Raw genomic sequence first — 16,644 nt, 5'->3', positions numbered from 1 at the left:
TTTATGCCCCCATTGGAGACAGGAAAGATGTCTCAGATTGCACCTTTCCTGTCTGTCATTTTTTTTTGTTTTTTCCAACTATCTCTGTCCCACACAAAGCAGCTACCTCTGGGCCCCAGCTATCCTGCACAGCTCCAGTTACCGGCGCTCTGAGATTTGCAGGAAGAGAAAGAAACTGACAGCAAAGAAGAAAAAAAAAAAAAGAAAGAAAAACACAGACGGGTCTCAAATGTCTGCCCTGACTCCGTTCCAGAGGCAGCTTTATCAAACGATCCGGATAGCTTGGTCCCAGGCAGGGATTACCCAAACAGCCAGCTATCTGCTCTGAAGTCATCATAGGGAGGAGGTGAGGGGTGTTTGGTCAGCCATAGGGTGGATGGAGGGGATTGGCGGTAACGGCAGTGACATGGAGGGTGTGGGGAAGGCATGTAACTCACTTTCTGTCACTGAGTCACTCAACAGGAATGCTGGGCTCCATGACAAACCCCAAAACCCCAGCGAGTGACAGGCAGGGGCCTCGCACAGTTCATCCACACCCTGGGGACAGGTGCCCATTTCATTACATCATCGTCAATATCACTCCACACTGATGGTCTGCAGCCAGCAATCTGCAGTCTTTTCACTTCTCTGCCTCCCTTTGTAACTTAGGAGGTCACCTTCAGGCTCCACGAATTTAACCCGTGCAATAAATATTTCAGAAATTTCCCCTCAGCTTCATCTGCTGGATGAAAAGTTCCAGCTTATATTTTATTGTTACAGCACAGCCACAGCTGAGACAGTAAGTCAAACCTGCAGCTGAATGTAAATTTGTAAACAAACTAGGGATGGACAATCTGACTGAAAAAGGGTTTCATGTCAGTCAATATTGGTCATTATTTATTAGCTTTTTTTGTTTTTAATATTTGAATTACCGCCAACTTTTTATGTGACCTTTGCAGTTTTATCCACAGTTTTCACTCCACATCATTGTTTTCTATTTTTCACCAGTTCTGAGGCTCGTTGGGTAAACCTTAAACTGCTGCTGCAACAGTTACTCAAGCTGTTGTTGCTAGGTAAGAGTTAGTTCATGCCAACAACTTAGCTTAGCTGGCAGAAAGCGGTACAGCAGCTAAAGCCTTTCCTCTGCCTACATGCCCCAGAATGCCGTGCGTTTCTGAATCAGTTTAGAGAAATTATTGAACATTTTATCAGACGTATTAGCTATTAATATCTCAATATATATTATAATTGATTTATTGTCCAGCCCAGCAATGCAAACTTCTATTAATGTACTTATTAAAAATTAACGAGTTTCAATAACAATTTATGTTCAACTAGCTAGAGGCTGCCTGTACGCTAAGGCTACATTCACACCAGCCCTGTTGAGTCCACTTTAATCCAATCTGTTCAGGTCCGGTTCATTTGGGGAAATGTGAATGCACAATCAAGCCAAAAAAGCAAACTCTGGTCTGCCTATAAACCCACGTCTCGGTTCAGTTGCAGAGCACTCTGATCCAACTCAAATACATATGTAAATGTCAAGCGAACTGCAGACCCTTCCAAAAGCAGGAAGCAGATTAAAGCGCACGGCATTCTGGGTAAATGCAACCGAAACAAAGATGTGAACCTAATGGTAAAGGGAGAAATGACTCGTGGGTTTTTTTTATAAAAGGGAAAAAATAAATTCTACTAAATATTTGTTTACACTTTGTGAAGATGAAGTTGTGCTCATGTCTTCTATGGAGGATTTTATGTTGCTTCCTTCAGTAGTTCTTGGAGTAGCGCCACCACAGGTGAGGAGGGAAACAGCAGTTTTTCAAAGGTTTTGATTGTTTGACACAGTGCAGTGTAGAGGGAAACTACAGCAGCTGAAAATGTAACAAACCCCTGATCCCTAATCAAACCGAGTCTACAGGACTATAAGATGTGAAAACACCATAAACTACTGTGTTAGTATTTATGGTTTTAAGGTATATTACGATTTAAAAGGTTTAACAGTCAATAAGACGAAGCAAACCATTCCTGCAGTGTAAAATTACCTTAGCAGCTGAAGGAGAGGAATTTCCCTCAACTTTTCCACCCTTCACTGAAAAATGATGAGCGAAAAACAGAGTCAGTCATGGTTTGACTACCAGAAGAGAATCACCTGTCACTCTGTTTTACAGACAGAGCATGACTGACAGTGAAATAGATCGCTTACTGCAAGTCTGATATCTCACATATTTAACATAAACGTCTTTTTCTAGTAAATTGATTTGCATAGATATTTATAACGTGGGATTCTATATTCTAGACTGAAAAAGTCAATTGAAGGTAGGATTTAATAAGCATCGGCTTCTTCCTACTCCTTTTCAAGGTGAATATGAAAGTTTTGTTTTCATGTTTGATTATTATCCCGATTTTTTATTTTTTTTGTCCTTTTCTCCTCTGTCAGTTTTTTGTTAAGATTTCAATTTCAACCTCATTGATTCTGAAGCAAAGTAATCAGTAAATGAAATCAAAACATGAGTGATGGCGGTTTACAACGGAAACAACTGACTGCATTTACGAGCGAATGTCTGCACCATTTGCTTTACTCTCTTTCAGCTGTCCAGTAAAATCAGTGGACGATCCCGGGGCGAGTCTATGACTTAATGAGGCATTTAATTTTCCAAATCACCTCTGCGGACAGCTCAGTAGCGGACATTTAACTGCAACTGTGTAAAATGCTCTGATGAATTGATTTGTCGTGCATTCTAATAATATAGCTTGTTTTGTCAATAATTTTCTACTGGGGATATTATAATGCTTCAGCGTACAAGACGGTACAATATGCTGCTTTACTTTGCTTTTTCTGCTGACCTGTGTGCTGCTTTTCCAGCTGTGAAATTGCATCTCCAGCAGAAAGTCTCCTGCTGTGAGCTTCATGTGTAAACAGCAACTAAAGAATAAGTCCAGACCAGATTTTCCACATATTCTCCAAAAAAGAAAAACCTCTGCTGCTCCATGCAAGTAAAAAAAAAAAGATGAAGGCGGTTTTACAAAGCCAGATGGCCTGGAGGAGGGCCAGCCATCGAGAATCATCCCAAGATAAATCAGGTGTCATTGTGGACTGGGAGGCATGGTCTCATCTGCAAGTCAGGGCTATTCGTTGCATAATTTTTCACAAAAGCAGCCGGAGGTGAAAACTCTGACAGAGTCTCACATAAATAAATGCTGACAACGCAGGGTGTTCTTCAAGTAGAGAAAAAACCGAGTCACAGAGAATCGTTTCAGAAGCCATAAAACACAACGTGTGAAGTTAGCAGAGAAACTGATTGAAAAATGGTGTTGCTTTGAATCCTCTCAACAGCTGAGGATGTTGACCATGAATCATGTTTTATTCGCTTTGAAATAATAGTGAAACTCTGTGTAGCTGCAGATTTTTAAAATTCACATCTTGTCATCTCTCACATGGTATGACATCTCCTCTGGTCCTGATATAAATAATTCAAATTAGTTTTATTTTGGTAGGTGTACAATATGACAAAAACCAATAACTTGCTGAAAAAGGTGAAGGGTAAAGTCAAGGGTTTTGTTTATTTAAATCTGTAATACTTTATTTGAAGGGGTGCATAAGGCTGACACGACGCTGTCATAAAATATATCGATCTTGAACATGAAGGAGTCCATTTATGACTGTCATCATGAAGTGTTATCCGGTAAATAACGACATTTTCAAGTGACTTTTTATGCAAATGTTATCAGAACTTTGCATTAAAAGGGTCATTATTGACCATGTAATGCAAAGTTTACACTTTTAATGGACTTTTGATGCAACGTTCGGTGAAACTTCGCACTAAAATGTCATGTTTATGATAAAGTGTTACCTTTAAATCTAATATATAATACTTATCCGTCGCAGAAAGGCTTGTTAAGGCTCATATAGTTACAATAGATAATTTAATTAATTTACTATCAAGCAGTAAATCAGATGGATTTCCTCAAACATACAAAGTTATTTGTTCTGAAATTATCTGGTGGAGAAAATGCGTATCATGTTACTTTGAATCTTTTGAAACATAAACACTTATTGAGCTGTGTTCTCTCTTACAAAGAAGCAAATGATACTTCAATTCTTCTGTTTTTCTGCATCACTACACCCAGGAGGACTTTTCGTGTATTTGAAGATTTTATTGATTCTTGATGATGCAGAGAGAAACGGTTTTGTAACTCTGGGCTATTTTTGAGAAAATTATCATTTCATTTTACCGTAAACATTTCATTGTGAAGATAATACAATTTCAGTTCATACAGAAAGTTTTTAAATTACTTTGTTAGTATTTATGGTTCCGACAGACGGATCAAAATAAACTCAAATCAGTGTCAGCAGTTCAGTTTCAAAAAAATCTCTGATTGGAAATCAGCAAAGACCTTCCCTGATTAGCGCATCTCTAAATTATGTGAGCCAAATTTATCAAAACAACAACATAGCTGCTTTTGTACTGCTGAAAACTTTTCTTGTCAGCAGAATGACTGCAGAGAGAAGGAAGCAGCACAAGAAAAAACACAAAAACACGGAGGCGAAAGAGAACGTTAGTAAAGAAGAAGCAAAAATAACCAGATTCCAGTGACATTGGACACAAGGGGAATAAATATAACAATGTCTGCTTAATTCTGAGTGAGTCTTCAGCTGTAAACATCTCAGCCTCAGAGGACACAAAGTTACAGATTGGGAATTTTCTTCAACATAAAGCAACTAGTCTGGCAGTAGAGGTGAGTGGAAACATATATTTATATATATATTAAAAAAAGAAACAAGCTGAGTGGATGTCAGAGAGATTCTGTTATATGACCTGCAGCCAACTTTGTCCCTTTCCAACATCTGATGACCCAACTGTAGAGTAGGTCTGTGAATAAAAACACCTTTAGTGGCGACATATTGATTAGATCAACATGATTAGATTTACACTATGCAAAAAAATCATATTTGATTTAAAAAGGTAAGCTTAAAAATGTAGCTTAAAGCTTTAAAGTGATAGACAAACAACTTACAAGAAATTTGACTCTAATTGGATGTCTTAAAATTGGCCTCTGTCTCTTTAAGAAGCTCCTGGTATTTGTGACACTCTGCCTCCAGGAAGTCATAACAACAACGTTCCTCCTATAAAGAGGCAGTATTATGTGTTTTCTAGGCACATGGTGCCATTTAATATCCAAATCAACTACCTATGTTACCTTCAGTTATTATAAAATTCTATATAAAGTCTAAAAAAGACTTAAAAGAAATTTTATTTTGTAATTTAAAGTTTTGGAACTGGGTCTGTGTCTCTTTAAAAACTCCTGATTTTCTGAAACTCCACCTTCAGGAAGTCATCACAGCATGACTCCTCTACTAGCCCTTGTCCAAGCAGGCATTTTGTTTCGCTGAATTGTTGCCATAGATATTAAAGGATTTCTCAAACATGAATGGAAGAATCAAGGTATGTTTTGAAGAGGGAATAACATTATAACATGAAGTAAAGCTCAAAAATTGATTTCACTTAATACTCCCCCTTTAAAGAACTAGAGTAGTAATTTTCCTCTGGTTTATAGCATCCATATAACATATCTTAGTGCTTTAGTCATTTTTAACTTTTACTCTCTAAATTAATCTGCCACTTAATCCGATTCACAGTTTTAGCTTCTGCAGTGAGACGGTTGCCTGCGCTGCAAACAAGTCTCCAGTTTCCCCTGGTTGGCTCACATTCGCCGACTCCTCTGATGCCTCCCTCCCGACACTTTGACTGACACTTTCATGAAGTGCTTGTGCATTAGCGATCCTGACGGGTCGGAGGTGTACATGGAGGCGGCAGAGGGGGCTGCTGCCTATCTCAGTCTCCTATTACAGACGACAGGCTGGCAGACAGGGAGAGGACACAGGATAGCCTGTTGATGGTGAATGGAGAATGAGCCGTACGGATCTGAGAGTGTGTGGAGAATGTCAGAGCAGACGCCTGGTGATCCCGTGAAATACGGGGCAACGAGGTGGAGGTTCGAAGACGCAAACAGGTTTAGGTTTGCAGAAAATAAAAATCAAGCTGGAGACGTTCCGACGTCCTGTCCCAGTCTGTGCAATCTCAGATTTGTTTCAGACCAAATCGTTTTTTTTTTGTTTTGTTTTTTGCTTAAAAGTATTCACAAAATATGTTTAAAAATTAGGGCAGCACAGTGGAAGGACTTGCAGCAAGAAGGTCCTGGGTTCAATTCCCAGCCCGGGGTCTTTCTGCACGGAGTTTCCATGTTCTCCCTGTGCATGTGTGGGTTCTCTCCGGGTACTCCGGCTTCCTCTCATATCCAAAAACATGACCAAATTCTCCCTAGGTGAGAGTGTGTCTGTGCGTGGTTGTTTGTCCTGTTTGTTTCTGTGTTGCCCTTCGACAGACTGGCGACCTGTCCAGGTTGAACCCCTCCTCTCGCCCGGAACGCAGCTGGAGATCGGCACCAGCACCTCCGAACTCCACTTGGGACATCGGTGAACAGATAATGGATGTTTAAAAATTGGCTTTTATTTTAATCATCCCTTCAAAGAGTTAATGATGGAGCACCATCACCAGACTTTTTGTTTAACCAGTAGGATATTATCAAACACAGCCGCATCCCCAACTCGCATAAACCGCACAAACCAAACCCACACAAATATGATACAGGAACGCGATGCACTAGAAACAGCAGATCTGAGTCACACGACGACCAACACATCGCGCACAATGCAACACACACATACACGCTAATGCCTGCATAGTCCACCTTTTTTTTTTATGACAAATTATATAAAGTAATAAAGTCAGAAAAGCTGTTAGGTAGGCTTTACTTAGGAGGATGTGAAGCAACAATGTTTGTCAAAAACAGTAGAAATTTAGCAAATGTTTTGACTAGATTTAACTATTTAACTCTCCCAGTAGAGCGTGACGCAGGTGAAGAGTGCGGCAGGTGTCACGGTCGGCCAGTGGAGAAGCGACGGGGTGTCCCTGTCAGCGCGTTACTTCCCGAACAAACAAAAAAAAACTTGAAAAGCGCAGGCCGCACACAGGATAAAAAGATCTGGTGCGGTTCTTAAAACTTTGTCTCACATTTAACTTACAGAAAGAGCACCAAGCCGCCAAATAAAAATAAACTGACCAATAACATTTAGGTGTAGGACGGACATGTACCCACTCCCCCAGACGCAAGCAGATGTGAGCTACAATATTTATTTTGTTTACTCAAAGGGAAATCTCAAGGTGTGCACAGTGCATACTGCCGCACAGCTACAGGCGTCTCTGATTACAAGAGAATAGTCACAATACTAGCAGAAAAAACATCTTAGAATAAAAAGAAGAGTTTTAATTCAGTGTTGTCAAGATGTGATTCTTTCTTCAAAACAGACAGTTGTTTGCATATCATTTTAAAGTCCTGATAATAATTTGATGCTGAAGTGTTAAAGTATTTCTGTATCAAGTAAACATTTTTCATTTTAATACTTGGGTATTTTTCTTGTTTTAGTTCTCATAAAAGTTCTACTTCATTCTGGTAATATTTTGACTATTCCTGTTATATTATCCAGTTGTAAGGTAATTTTATTTATATATAACATTTTCAGCAAGAAGCCATTTGAAAGTACCTTACATGAATTAGAGGAAATGCAAACAATACAAAAAAAAAACAGAAGAAAAGCAAAATAAAAACAAAATAACTTAACCTATTAATAGTTTCTCTAAGGAATAAGAATAAGAAATCAATAATTTATAAACGAATAGGCGTTTCTCTCAAAGTCCAGATAAATCAAAGCTTTAAAGCATGTTTGTCAAACAAGATGGCGGCATTCTGGCAGAACAATGGGAACAGTACATTACTGAAAAATAATCCAGATTTTCCACAAATTGAATTGTCAAAAACCAAAGAATGGATAAAATCTATTCATCCAACAGCCGTTGTGCAAACTGAGCAGCTCTTAAAAATGTGTCTGAATGTTATCTTACTTGGATCAAAGTGCCACTTATGACTCTCTGATGAGATGACGAACTCCGCCAGAACAGAGATCACTGCGACGACAAGGAGCCGCGTGGTTGTGGAGGCCATGACAGCAGGAGCGCGCCCGATTACGTGTCCGGAGACACACTGACGACCACAGGCATACCTGCCAGAGAGAAACAGAGGAAATTCAGACACATTAAACCGTTTAAATTGGTCTGAACGCAGGTGAATCACAAGGCCTTTTAGCTTTAATTTCCACACACATGTACACACACACAGCTGTAGCCCGAGGCGGCTGATCTCTCTGGCTCGACATCACCATTAATAACTCAACTCTCCCGATCATATCCTCTTATTCCAAAGCACTTCATGTGCCTCGCAATCAGTTGTTTCTCCACATTTTGAGGCAGAGCAATGGACCAACCCTCTCAGGAGCGAGCGCACAGCCATAAAGAATAGTTTCACACACTAATTTGTTTGTCTCTCTGGCACTGAGACACGGTGACACAATACAGCTTTCCTGCCTTTAAAAAAATGGCAGCAAACAGTTTTGGAAATGAGGAAGGTATAATTAAGGGATCTTTCTTTATTGCAGACAGAGGTATTCATCCTGTGGTTGAAACGTCAATCATTTCTCTAAATTATTTTCCAACCTACTCCCTTCTAATGGGAAGGAGCATTTTTGGAGCACCTAGTTATGGATCCATGTTTGCAGTGAATACCAAACAGATGAATCAATAAGAGGGGAGTAATAAAACAAATAAAAAAACACCAAGTAACAACAGCTCCTGGTGCATGCAAGTCTCTGCAACGTTACAAGCACCCAACAGCAAAACAAATCATTGTCTTTCATATTGGACACTGCTCTTAAATTGCCTGAAACCCTTTGGTTTCTTATCTTTGTTCCCTGTAGACTGCGAAAACAACAAAAGATCCTAAACTACAAATAAAACCTTCACGGCAGACACAAACAAATTTAGCCACATTGACTCAGAAACCAGAGAAAAACCTGAAAATGGCATTGAAGAACTTCTTTGAAATACGTGTTGCTGTGATTATCTCTGCATCAAGGCAGCAGGTACTGATAATTCATGGGCTCAGTCGTGCAAACAACACAAACATATTTGTGAAAGCACCAATCAAGTTGTTTCTAATGCAGTATTTGACAATCCAACAACAACAAAAAAAGAAATAACAGGATTAAATCAACAGCTTCCTCCTCATTAACAAAGATGCACACGGAAAAACAGAAAAGGGCAAATAGCAAAAGGACAGGAGGCAAAAACAGAAAAGGGCAAATAGCAAAAGGACAGGAGGCAATAACAAAAGAAGGAGGGCTTGTATAAGGAAAAGACAAACAAAATATATACTTTTCTTGACAAAAACACATGTTTAGGGGAAATGAAAAAGAAAATATATACATTTCTTGACAGAAACTCATGTAAGGACAAGGAAAAACTAAATACATATTTATGCTTTCATTTCTTGTTTTGTCAGTTTTGGTCCTCCACAGCATGTGACCAATCAGAAAAGACTTAAAGTGTGTGAGTTCAAGCCGAGCATCACACACAGTGAGGCCTGTGAGTAGCTGCAGAAATATACAGCAAATCATGAATATTTTATGTGTAGTACCCTGTCCCAGTAAATCAGCCCAGTATTGGCTCTTTCGTGTAAACACAAACATGGTGTGTCGGCACCAATTAAACTAGTTCAGAGCATTACAGTAGAATAATACAGCAGCAATACATCCTCCATTCATGAAGGCCTCAATGACGACTTTGTGCTGTAACTAATTTAGATGTGTTGATTCAATGAAGCTTTTTATCTTTGAGGAGACTGTAGCTCCATTAAACTGTTTGTTGACATCCTAAAGCGTTAGACAACAAAACAATGAGGTTTTCATAAAACTAAGTTCAACTCCAGGATAAAACTGGAGAATTTTATTAAATGCTGACTCTCTAGAATACCTTGAATATTTATTTACTTATTTTTTGGGGGGAAGTTAAGGGGGAAAATTCACAACAAGTTAAATAATAATAAAGAAATAGACGGTTTTAGTAGCTTAGATTCTTGCATATTAAAGTCGATCTGTTATGCTTCCTTGAACAGGTTGGGATGTATATGGCCTAGACAAAACATTTTTTATCAGTTCTGATTATTTTGTGCTCTTTCAAAATGGGATGTTTTAGAGCGTCTTGTCTCTTTAAGTCCAAATAAGCTTCGCTGGCCACATAAAGATGCAAAACATTAAGTGTAAACCTAATGTTTACATACACATGTGAAAACAACTGTACATCTTTGAAAAGTAGAAGTGGAGCCTCCTGCACAACCAAGGAGAATTCAGCAAATTTCTAGATGGCAAGACAATAAAAGCCTTGTCTTTCAGAACAATCGTTGTACAGAACACACAGCAAAAAAACAACTGACCAAATGTGCTGGAGTCCTGCCTGAGTTGCTAGGTAACCAGCTTCACTGCCCACACCCTTCAACTCAACGTTTACACTTGATCATGAAAAGGGCTGCAAACAGATTACACAACTGTACATCTTTGAAGAATAGAAGCGGAAGAATAAAACATCCAAAAAAAGGGAAGTCTCCTTTAAGAATAGCCCAGTTTAATCTATAAGCTTAGATCTCCTCCAGCTGTGAGCAACAGTTCAACTCTCCATTTGGTTTCTGCAGCTGTCAGTCAACTGCGTACGCTGCCCGACAGAAAGGGAACCTCCTGAACTTCCTCCTTAATTAAAAAAAATGTCTTTTTAATGTGAAGTTGTTATGTTGTCATATCCATTTCCCTAAAACAATGTGCTCCAGATTCATCATCGATTTAGTAACACACTAAAATGAGATCTCCAGAGTCCTGGTGTACAAGGAGGTGAACAGCAGAAGTAAACATACTGACTTGTTTTTGATCAAACGTTGCACTATCGAAGCCGTTTTTACTCTTTCCAAGAGCTACAACACAACAAGATAAATTATTCATATAAGGAAGAGAGGGTTTTTTTTTTCAAAACAAAGAAAATGATTTAACATCGACTATCCAGCAGCCATCATTAAAACGTTGCTCTCTATCCAGCAGCCATCATTAAAACGTTGCTCTCTAAGGGCCGGCTGTGAATTTATACTTTAATTTCTAAAAGGCTGCCAACACATTTCATGAGAGGTTCAAGCCTCAAAAGGCTGAACTCCATTATCTCTTTCCTGTTGACAGCCTCATTCTCTCAACTCGAAAGACCTACAGACAGACCTGCTCATCCTGCAGAGTTGAGGGTGGAGGGGTTGTTTGTTCAACAACAATGCACACACATGCTAAGAGACAAGTGAATCTGCACCAGATTGATCCTTTGATGGAGACCAAAAATCATGAAATGATGAAACAGTGGGAGAGCAAAATGACCCACTAGCACATCTGTGCATCAAAGTTGTAAAAATATTCTACATTAATGAACTGACATTTTTAATAGCCACAGTAAAACCAGATTGGTTTCTCTTTTTAATTAAAACCATACAAATCATATTACTGTGTGCCAACCATATAACTGTGGTGTTTTTGCTCAAGATTATCATTTAAAGGTCACCACTGTACGTGTCCGGCTTTCGAAAACATTTTAAAAACGGCTCCCAGTGGTTCACAGAGAGAAACCTTGTGATAAGTGGAGGTCTTGGAGGGAGTGACAGCTGGGATAGCGAGAGAGAGAGCGGCCAGACTTTCCTCCCTGCAGACCCTCCGTTTTCCAGCTTCATCTTGGACTCCAACAGGCTGACAACTGACACACAGCTGTAGCGACAGGGGATCCTTTGAGGAGGAGGGGGCGGTGGAAACGGGGCGAATGGTAGCTGAGGCGCAGCAGTAGGGCGGAGGGCCGGCAAACCGAGAGCAGCGATGACATGAGGTACATGTGTGAGTATTTGGGCAGGGGGGGGAAGCGGTGGAAAGATGGTGACTTTCCACAGGCAGGGGAGCGATTATTTGGGCATGGAGGAGCTGCAGCTGTCCAGAACGGGAGACACAATGCAAGATTAATGTGCTGCATGTGTCACAAGATCAGTGAAACAGGGAAACATGTCGTCAATAAGCTAAAATCTGTAAAAACACAAAATCTTACCAAGGATTTTTGGTCTAGTTTATTGTGCAAATATCATAGCACACTGTAAATAAAACAAAAAGTAACTTTTCAGCATGATGTAGGAGATTGTGTTCAATCAACAATTCCTTAACATTAATGAAAAATTCACTAGTTATAAAGTGTTGTTCCACATAAACATGAAGGATTTATTCCACTAGGGACAAGGGCGTCCAGAAAATGGATGGATGGAATATGGAAAAAGTATCTTGTACTACAGGAAGATTTTTCCCTTTATACTTGTGGTGCACTAATTTATCGGCATAAACACATTTGAGCTAAACACATACTCTATATTTAAATACAACATTATCATATAAAACATGAATTGGGTGACTCAATGTCTTGTTACTGTATGGATATTAGAGTATGTATAAAATGCATTTATATATATTTAACTTGCTTCATCCTTGCTTATTGGGTATATGTATTTTTTTCTCATTTTTGAGGCTTAACAAAAAGCAATAAAACTAAAACTTATGCTTTTTCAATCATATTAAGGAATTATTGAGTTTCACCTTATTGTGTGTGTGTCTTGTGTTTTTCAGTGTGTCCTGTCAGACACATGATGAGCCTAAAATCTGAGGCAATAACCAAAACGACCAGCATGACATCAACAAACCGTTCCCTCCACCGAGTCTCATCAGCGTTTCGTCATCAAGGAAGCGAACTTTCCCCCCAGCGGCGCGTCGAGACACAAAGACATTGTAAACATGAGCACAGAAACCAACATCCTGTTTCATCTAGCAGGAACAAAAGTGGCCGCAGCCATCTGAGAACGCTGTTGTTGGAAAAGTCAAGTGGTGTTGAACAGCTGTGGTTAGCGCTCCGCGGGAAGGAGAAGGGCCGGCTGTGTTCTGGAGGAGGCGGAGGCGGCCCGGTCCACATTTTGTCTCCACTAATCCAGGAGCGGGACGAATGAATACTTATGAGCAGCTGCTGTTTCTGTCCCCCCACAACAAAACGCTGCTGACGAGACGGACAAAGCCGGGAGCAGGAAAAACAGGCGGGGAGGACTGATACAGATTGCTGCCATTGCATCATATAAGATGATCTGCCAGTTGCTATAATTAGATTCCCCCTCTGAAAAGCTGGCAAGATTGCCTTGGCCACGCTTCACGTCTGTTCAACAGATCCGAAAGTTGGAGCCTTAAGCAGTTATTATTCTTTAAAAGGTGACTTCTTATGCTTCCTTGAACAGATTAGGTTCGGCTGAGGGCCTGTACAAAACTTATTCATTACGTTTTTAGATAATGAGATTTCAGGCTGGTCAGTTCTGAATATTTGATTCTTTTCAGAATGAGGTGTTTTAGGGCGTCTTGCCACTTGAAGTCCAAATAAGCTGCTGGTCACGCATCCAACTCAACGCTGACACTCTGAAAATGGCTGCAATTCAAATTCAAAGCTACTTTATTGACCCCAAAGGGAAATTAAATGTTATAATTCATTCATTAAAATTCTTCAAAGTTTTTTTGTGGATAGTGAAGGCTGTTGGCAGGAAGGGTCTTTTGTAGCAGGCTGTACTAGCGTGAATTTAAAGAAGCCTCCGAGTCTCATGAAGAGGCTGGTAGTTGTCCATACGTTTTTAGATTTTGTGAAGAATCCTTTTTTACAAATGCGGAACCATCTTAGAACATCATACAAACAACGAAGACGTCATTACACGACACGTAAAGCAGTAAAAACAGCTCACCAAATGTACTGGAGCTCAGTTTGGCTTGCTAGGTGACGGCGCTGTAACTGCTGATTCGTCACATTCTGCAGGTTTTTCCAACAGCTCATTTTCCAGACACCAAAAAACATTAAATTATTGCTTCAAAAAAAAAAACATCTGGGTGTTTTTTTAAGCACTTGTTTTTAGAAACAGAATAATCCCAAATGGAAATATAAAAAGGTGCAAAATGTCCTCTTTAAAATTTTCCTCTTTCAAGTCGGTCCACATTTCAAAAGGTCACCAGAAGGATTTTCTGGTAATTCTGCATGTTTTAGACCATTAACTGTGAACAGTATGTTTTACATCGCAGCTGACCGTTTTCTGAAGCACATCATAACTTCTAAGTCATTCTGGGATTTTGTCTTTGCCCCACACCCTGTCCAGACAGCCATTAGTTTCAGTTTGTGTCAGTGCCAAATAAAAAAACAAGTTCCAAGGGCTTGAAATCTGAGAGGTAATCAATCACAATCAATGGTTAATTCATTTTTTCTGTCGGTTACATCACCACAGCCCTCGCCTCAGCAGAGCAGCTGAACAGAAACATTAGCAAAAGCCCCGCTTAAGAATTCCTCGCTGCTCCGGGTTTGCTTGTTAAAGTGATTATATTCCAGGGTTTTCTGGAGTGGAGTGGCTGCAGCTGTAATGATGGAGATGAAAGAAAATTGTTGCTGATAATGCTTCTAGTTACCAGATATGGTGTCAGCTTTTCCAGCTCGTTCCAGTGTCAAAAGGTTGATGGGAAAGTCCTCAGTTCAGAACAGGAATGGATGGTTGAAGGGCTCAAAGTAAATACACAAAGAAACACAGCATTACCCTGTGTCACCTGTCACTGGGACACAAGTGACATGTGGGGTGGAAACTAGAGCCACCTACTATGTTCTTTATTGTAACTTTGTTATAAAAATGCAGTTCCAGTCCTCAAGCAGCAAGTGCTTAGCCACAGCACTGTGGAGAGGATGGCTGCCAGGTTCCAAAATGTCACCGCTTCCCTTGGCTACCACAAGATCCTGGACACCCCGCCGAGAGCCACAATCGTTAACATCACTGGAGAGACGAGCGAGCCACAACTACCTGGGTGAGATGTCATGCCTTTTGAGATTTAATTCCCCAAACTGGCTGCAGAGCCAGTTAAAAGTGAAGTGTTGGCGAGCAAAGTGCAGCTTTGGCCTGCGATCGCGTGTGTGCTGGCTTCATTTAAGACAGTAGAGTTTGTGGTCTGGCATATTTAGGCCAAGTACAGCTTATATTGGTGGAGTAGTAAGGAACCAGTGAAGTTGAACACAAGAGGGGACTTCTAAGATTTGGTCAGACTTAATGTACTTTTAGCCTTTAAAGTCCAGTTACGTCCTGAGTCTCACGTTTCCCCCTTTGTTTCCTCCAGCGATAAGGAGTGGCGCTGGGGCGTCTGTGGCGAATGAATACCATGCAGGTGCTATAAAACAACAAGCGGTTTCTGGATGGTAAGTCAAGAAAAAAACACTTGTCTTTTCCAGCAGCCATTGTACAGCACATGGAGCAGTATGGTGGACAGCCAGAGGAGCAGAAATAGCTGAAGATTACTGCAGCCCAGATGTGCTAAGGAACGCTACAGCAAGTCGTTTCTGCCTGCGGCTATCAAACATTATGATACACACACCGTCTCTGAAGCTGTGCGTTTTAAATGTTGAACTGAGCAACATGTTTGTCCTCAAGACTATCACTGCTAAATGTTATTTATTGTTGTACCTTTATTGTTATTATTTTATATATTGTTTACTTATTTTTAAATTTTTGTTGTCTGCTATGTTGGGACAAACAAAATTATTCAATCTTAAAACTCGCTGACCAAATGTGCTTGGGTTTGCTGGGGTTGCTGGGTAACAGCCAGTGCCTGCAGATTTGTGATGTCACATTTCAAGTCATTTTTCAGCCACCAAAAACTTCATGACAAAACATAGTCAGCTTTTTTTGTTTATGTTTCGAACAAAACCAAATGAGACTGTTGTATTTTTAATCAAAGTTATGCTGTGAATGTCTGATCAAAGTCGAGACTTTATCCCATTAATATTTAGCAAATGCATCAGCAATCCACTCGTGTGTTCAGATACATTGGTCAAATTAAATAAAAAGTCAAACTCAGAGAAGTAGGCAGGACTCGGCTTCTGCAGAACACGCCTCTAGTAAAAGTGAAATCATCAAAGCTAATCGCTGTTTTAATTTGACTGATTAAATGCTGAAAGAGAGAACCTTCAAAACTCTGCACTTTGTTAAGAAAGAATCTAGCAAACATGGAAAAGTGTGAATTTCAACACTGAAAAGCCCAGAGCCTCGAATTTTCCCCCCATTTTTGTTATCAAAACCGTTTCTGACAGAAAACAACGTGTGAAGTCTTCAGCCGCGGCCAAATAAAGCAACGTGCTGCCAGTTAGACGTGACTAATGGCCACTGGAGAGGCACAGAGAAGTGAGCTCTTTGTTTTGGATTTCCGTGAGCCTGCGAGGATGTGTGTGATATTCGGCCGAGTCCTGGAGAGGGAGGGAAGCACGAATCAATCTTTTATCTTCCCAACACTTTGAAGGATGGGACACTGCCAGCCTGAGAAACAAGGTCATCTGATTGTTTTCTTGGAAATACCCTCGACTGTTAGAGGCTCTGAGTGGGTGAAGTGCCGGTCTCAGGGGGAAAACGCAGTTTTCTCGTTTTTTACTGAAGACCCACTCTGAGTGGAGTCAGCAGTTGTTTGTTTACGCCAGTTTATTCATGGGGGATTCTTCATTCAGCTTGAAAACATTTTTCAGTTTACACTGGTTAAATATTTAAGTGTTACCAGTACTCAGCATAATTTCTCCAGAGGATCAACATCACAGCTTCTTACTCTTAATGAGGAAGAAGATT

At 40.1% G+C, this 16,644-nt stretch overlaps 1 protein-coding gene across 6 annotated transcripts in view; it reads right to left on the bottom strand.

Moving 5' to 3' along the window:
- ddr1 (discoidin domain receptor tyrosine kinase 1) overlaps positions 1 to 16,644 on the bottom strand; it is an 80,809-nt gene that overhangs the window by 47,912 nt on the left and 16,253 nt on the right. For all 6 annotated transcript variants that reach the window (XM_055047588.1, XM_055047584.1, XM_055047585.1 and 3 more), the window contains exon 2: positions 7,938 to 8,095. In XM_055047588.1, coding sequence (XP_054903563.1) covers positions 7,938 to 8,037 — 100 coding nt within the window. In that variant the 5' untranslated portion in view covers positions 8,038 to 8,095. The remainder of the gene's footprint in view (positions 1 to 7,937; positions 8,096 to 16,644) is intronic.

This window comes from Poeciliopsis prolifica, unplaced genomic scaffold (assembly GCF_027474105.1).
Source record: "Poeciliopsis prolifica strain line A6 unplaced genomic scaffold, Auburn_PproV2 SCAFFOLD026, whole genome shotgun sequence".
In the NCBI taxonomy this organism is placed as follows: domain Eukaryota; kingdom Metazoa; phylum Chordata; class Actinopteri; order Cyprinodontiformes; family Poeciliidae; genus Poeciliopsis; species Poeciliopsis prolifica.
Note: the sequence above shows the minus strand (reverse complement) of the source record. Positions and strands in the feature narration are given on the sequence as shown.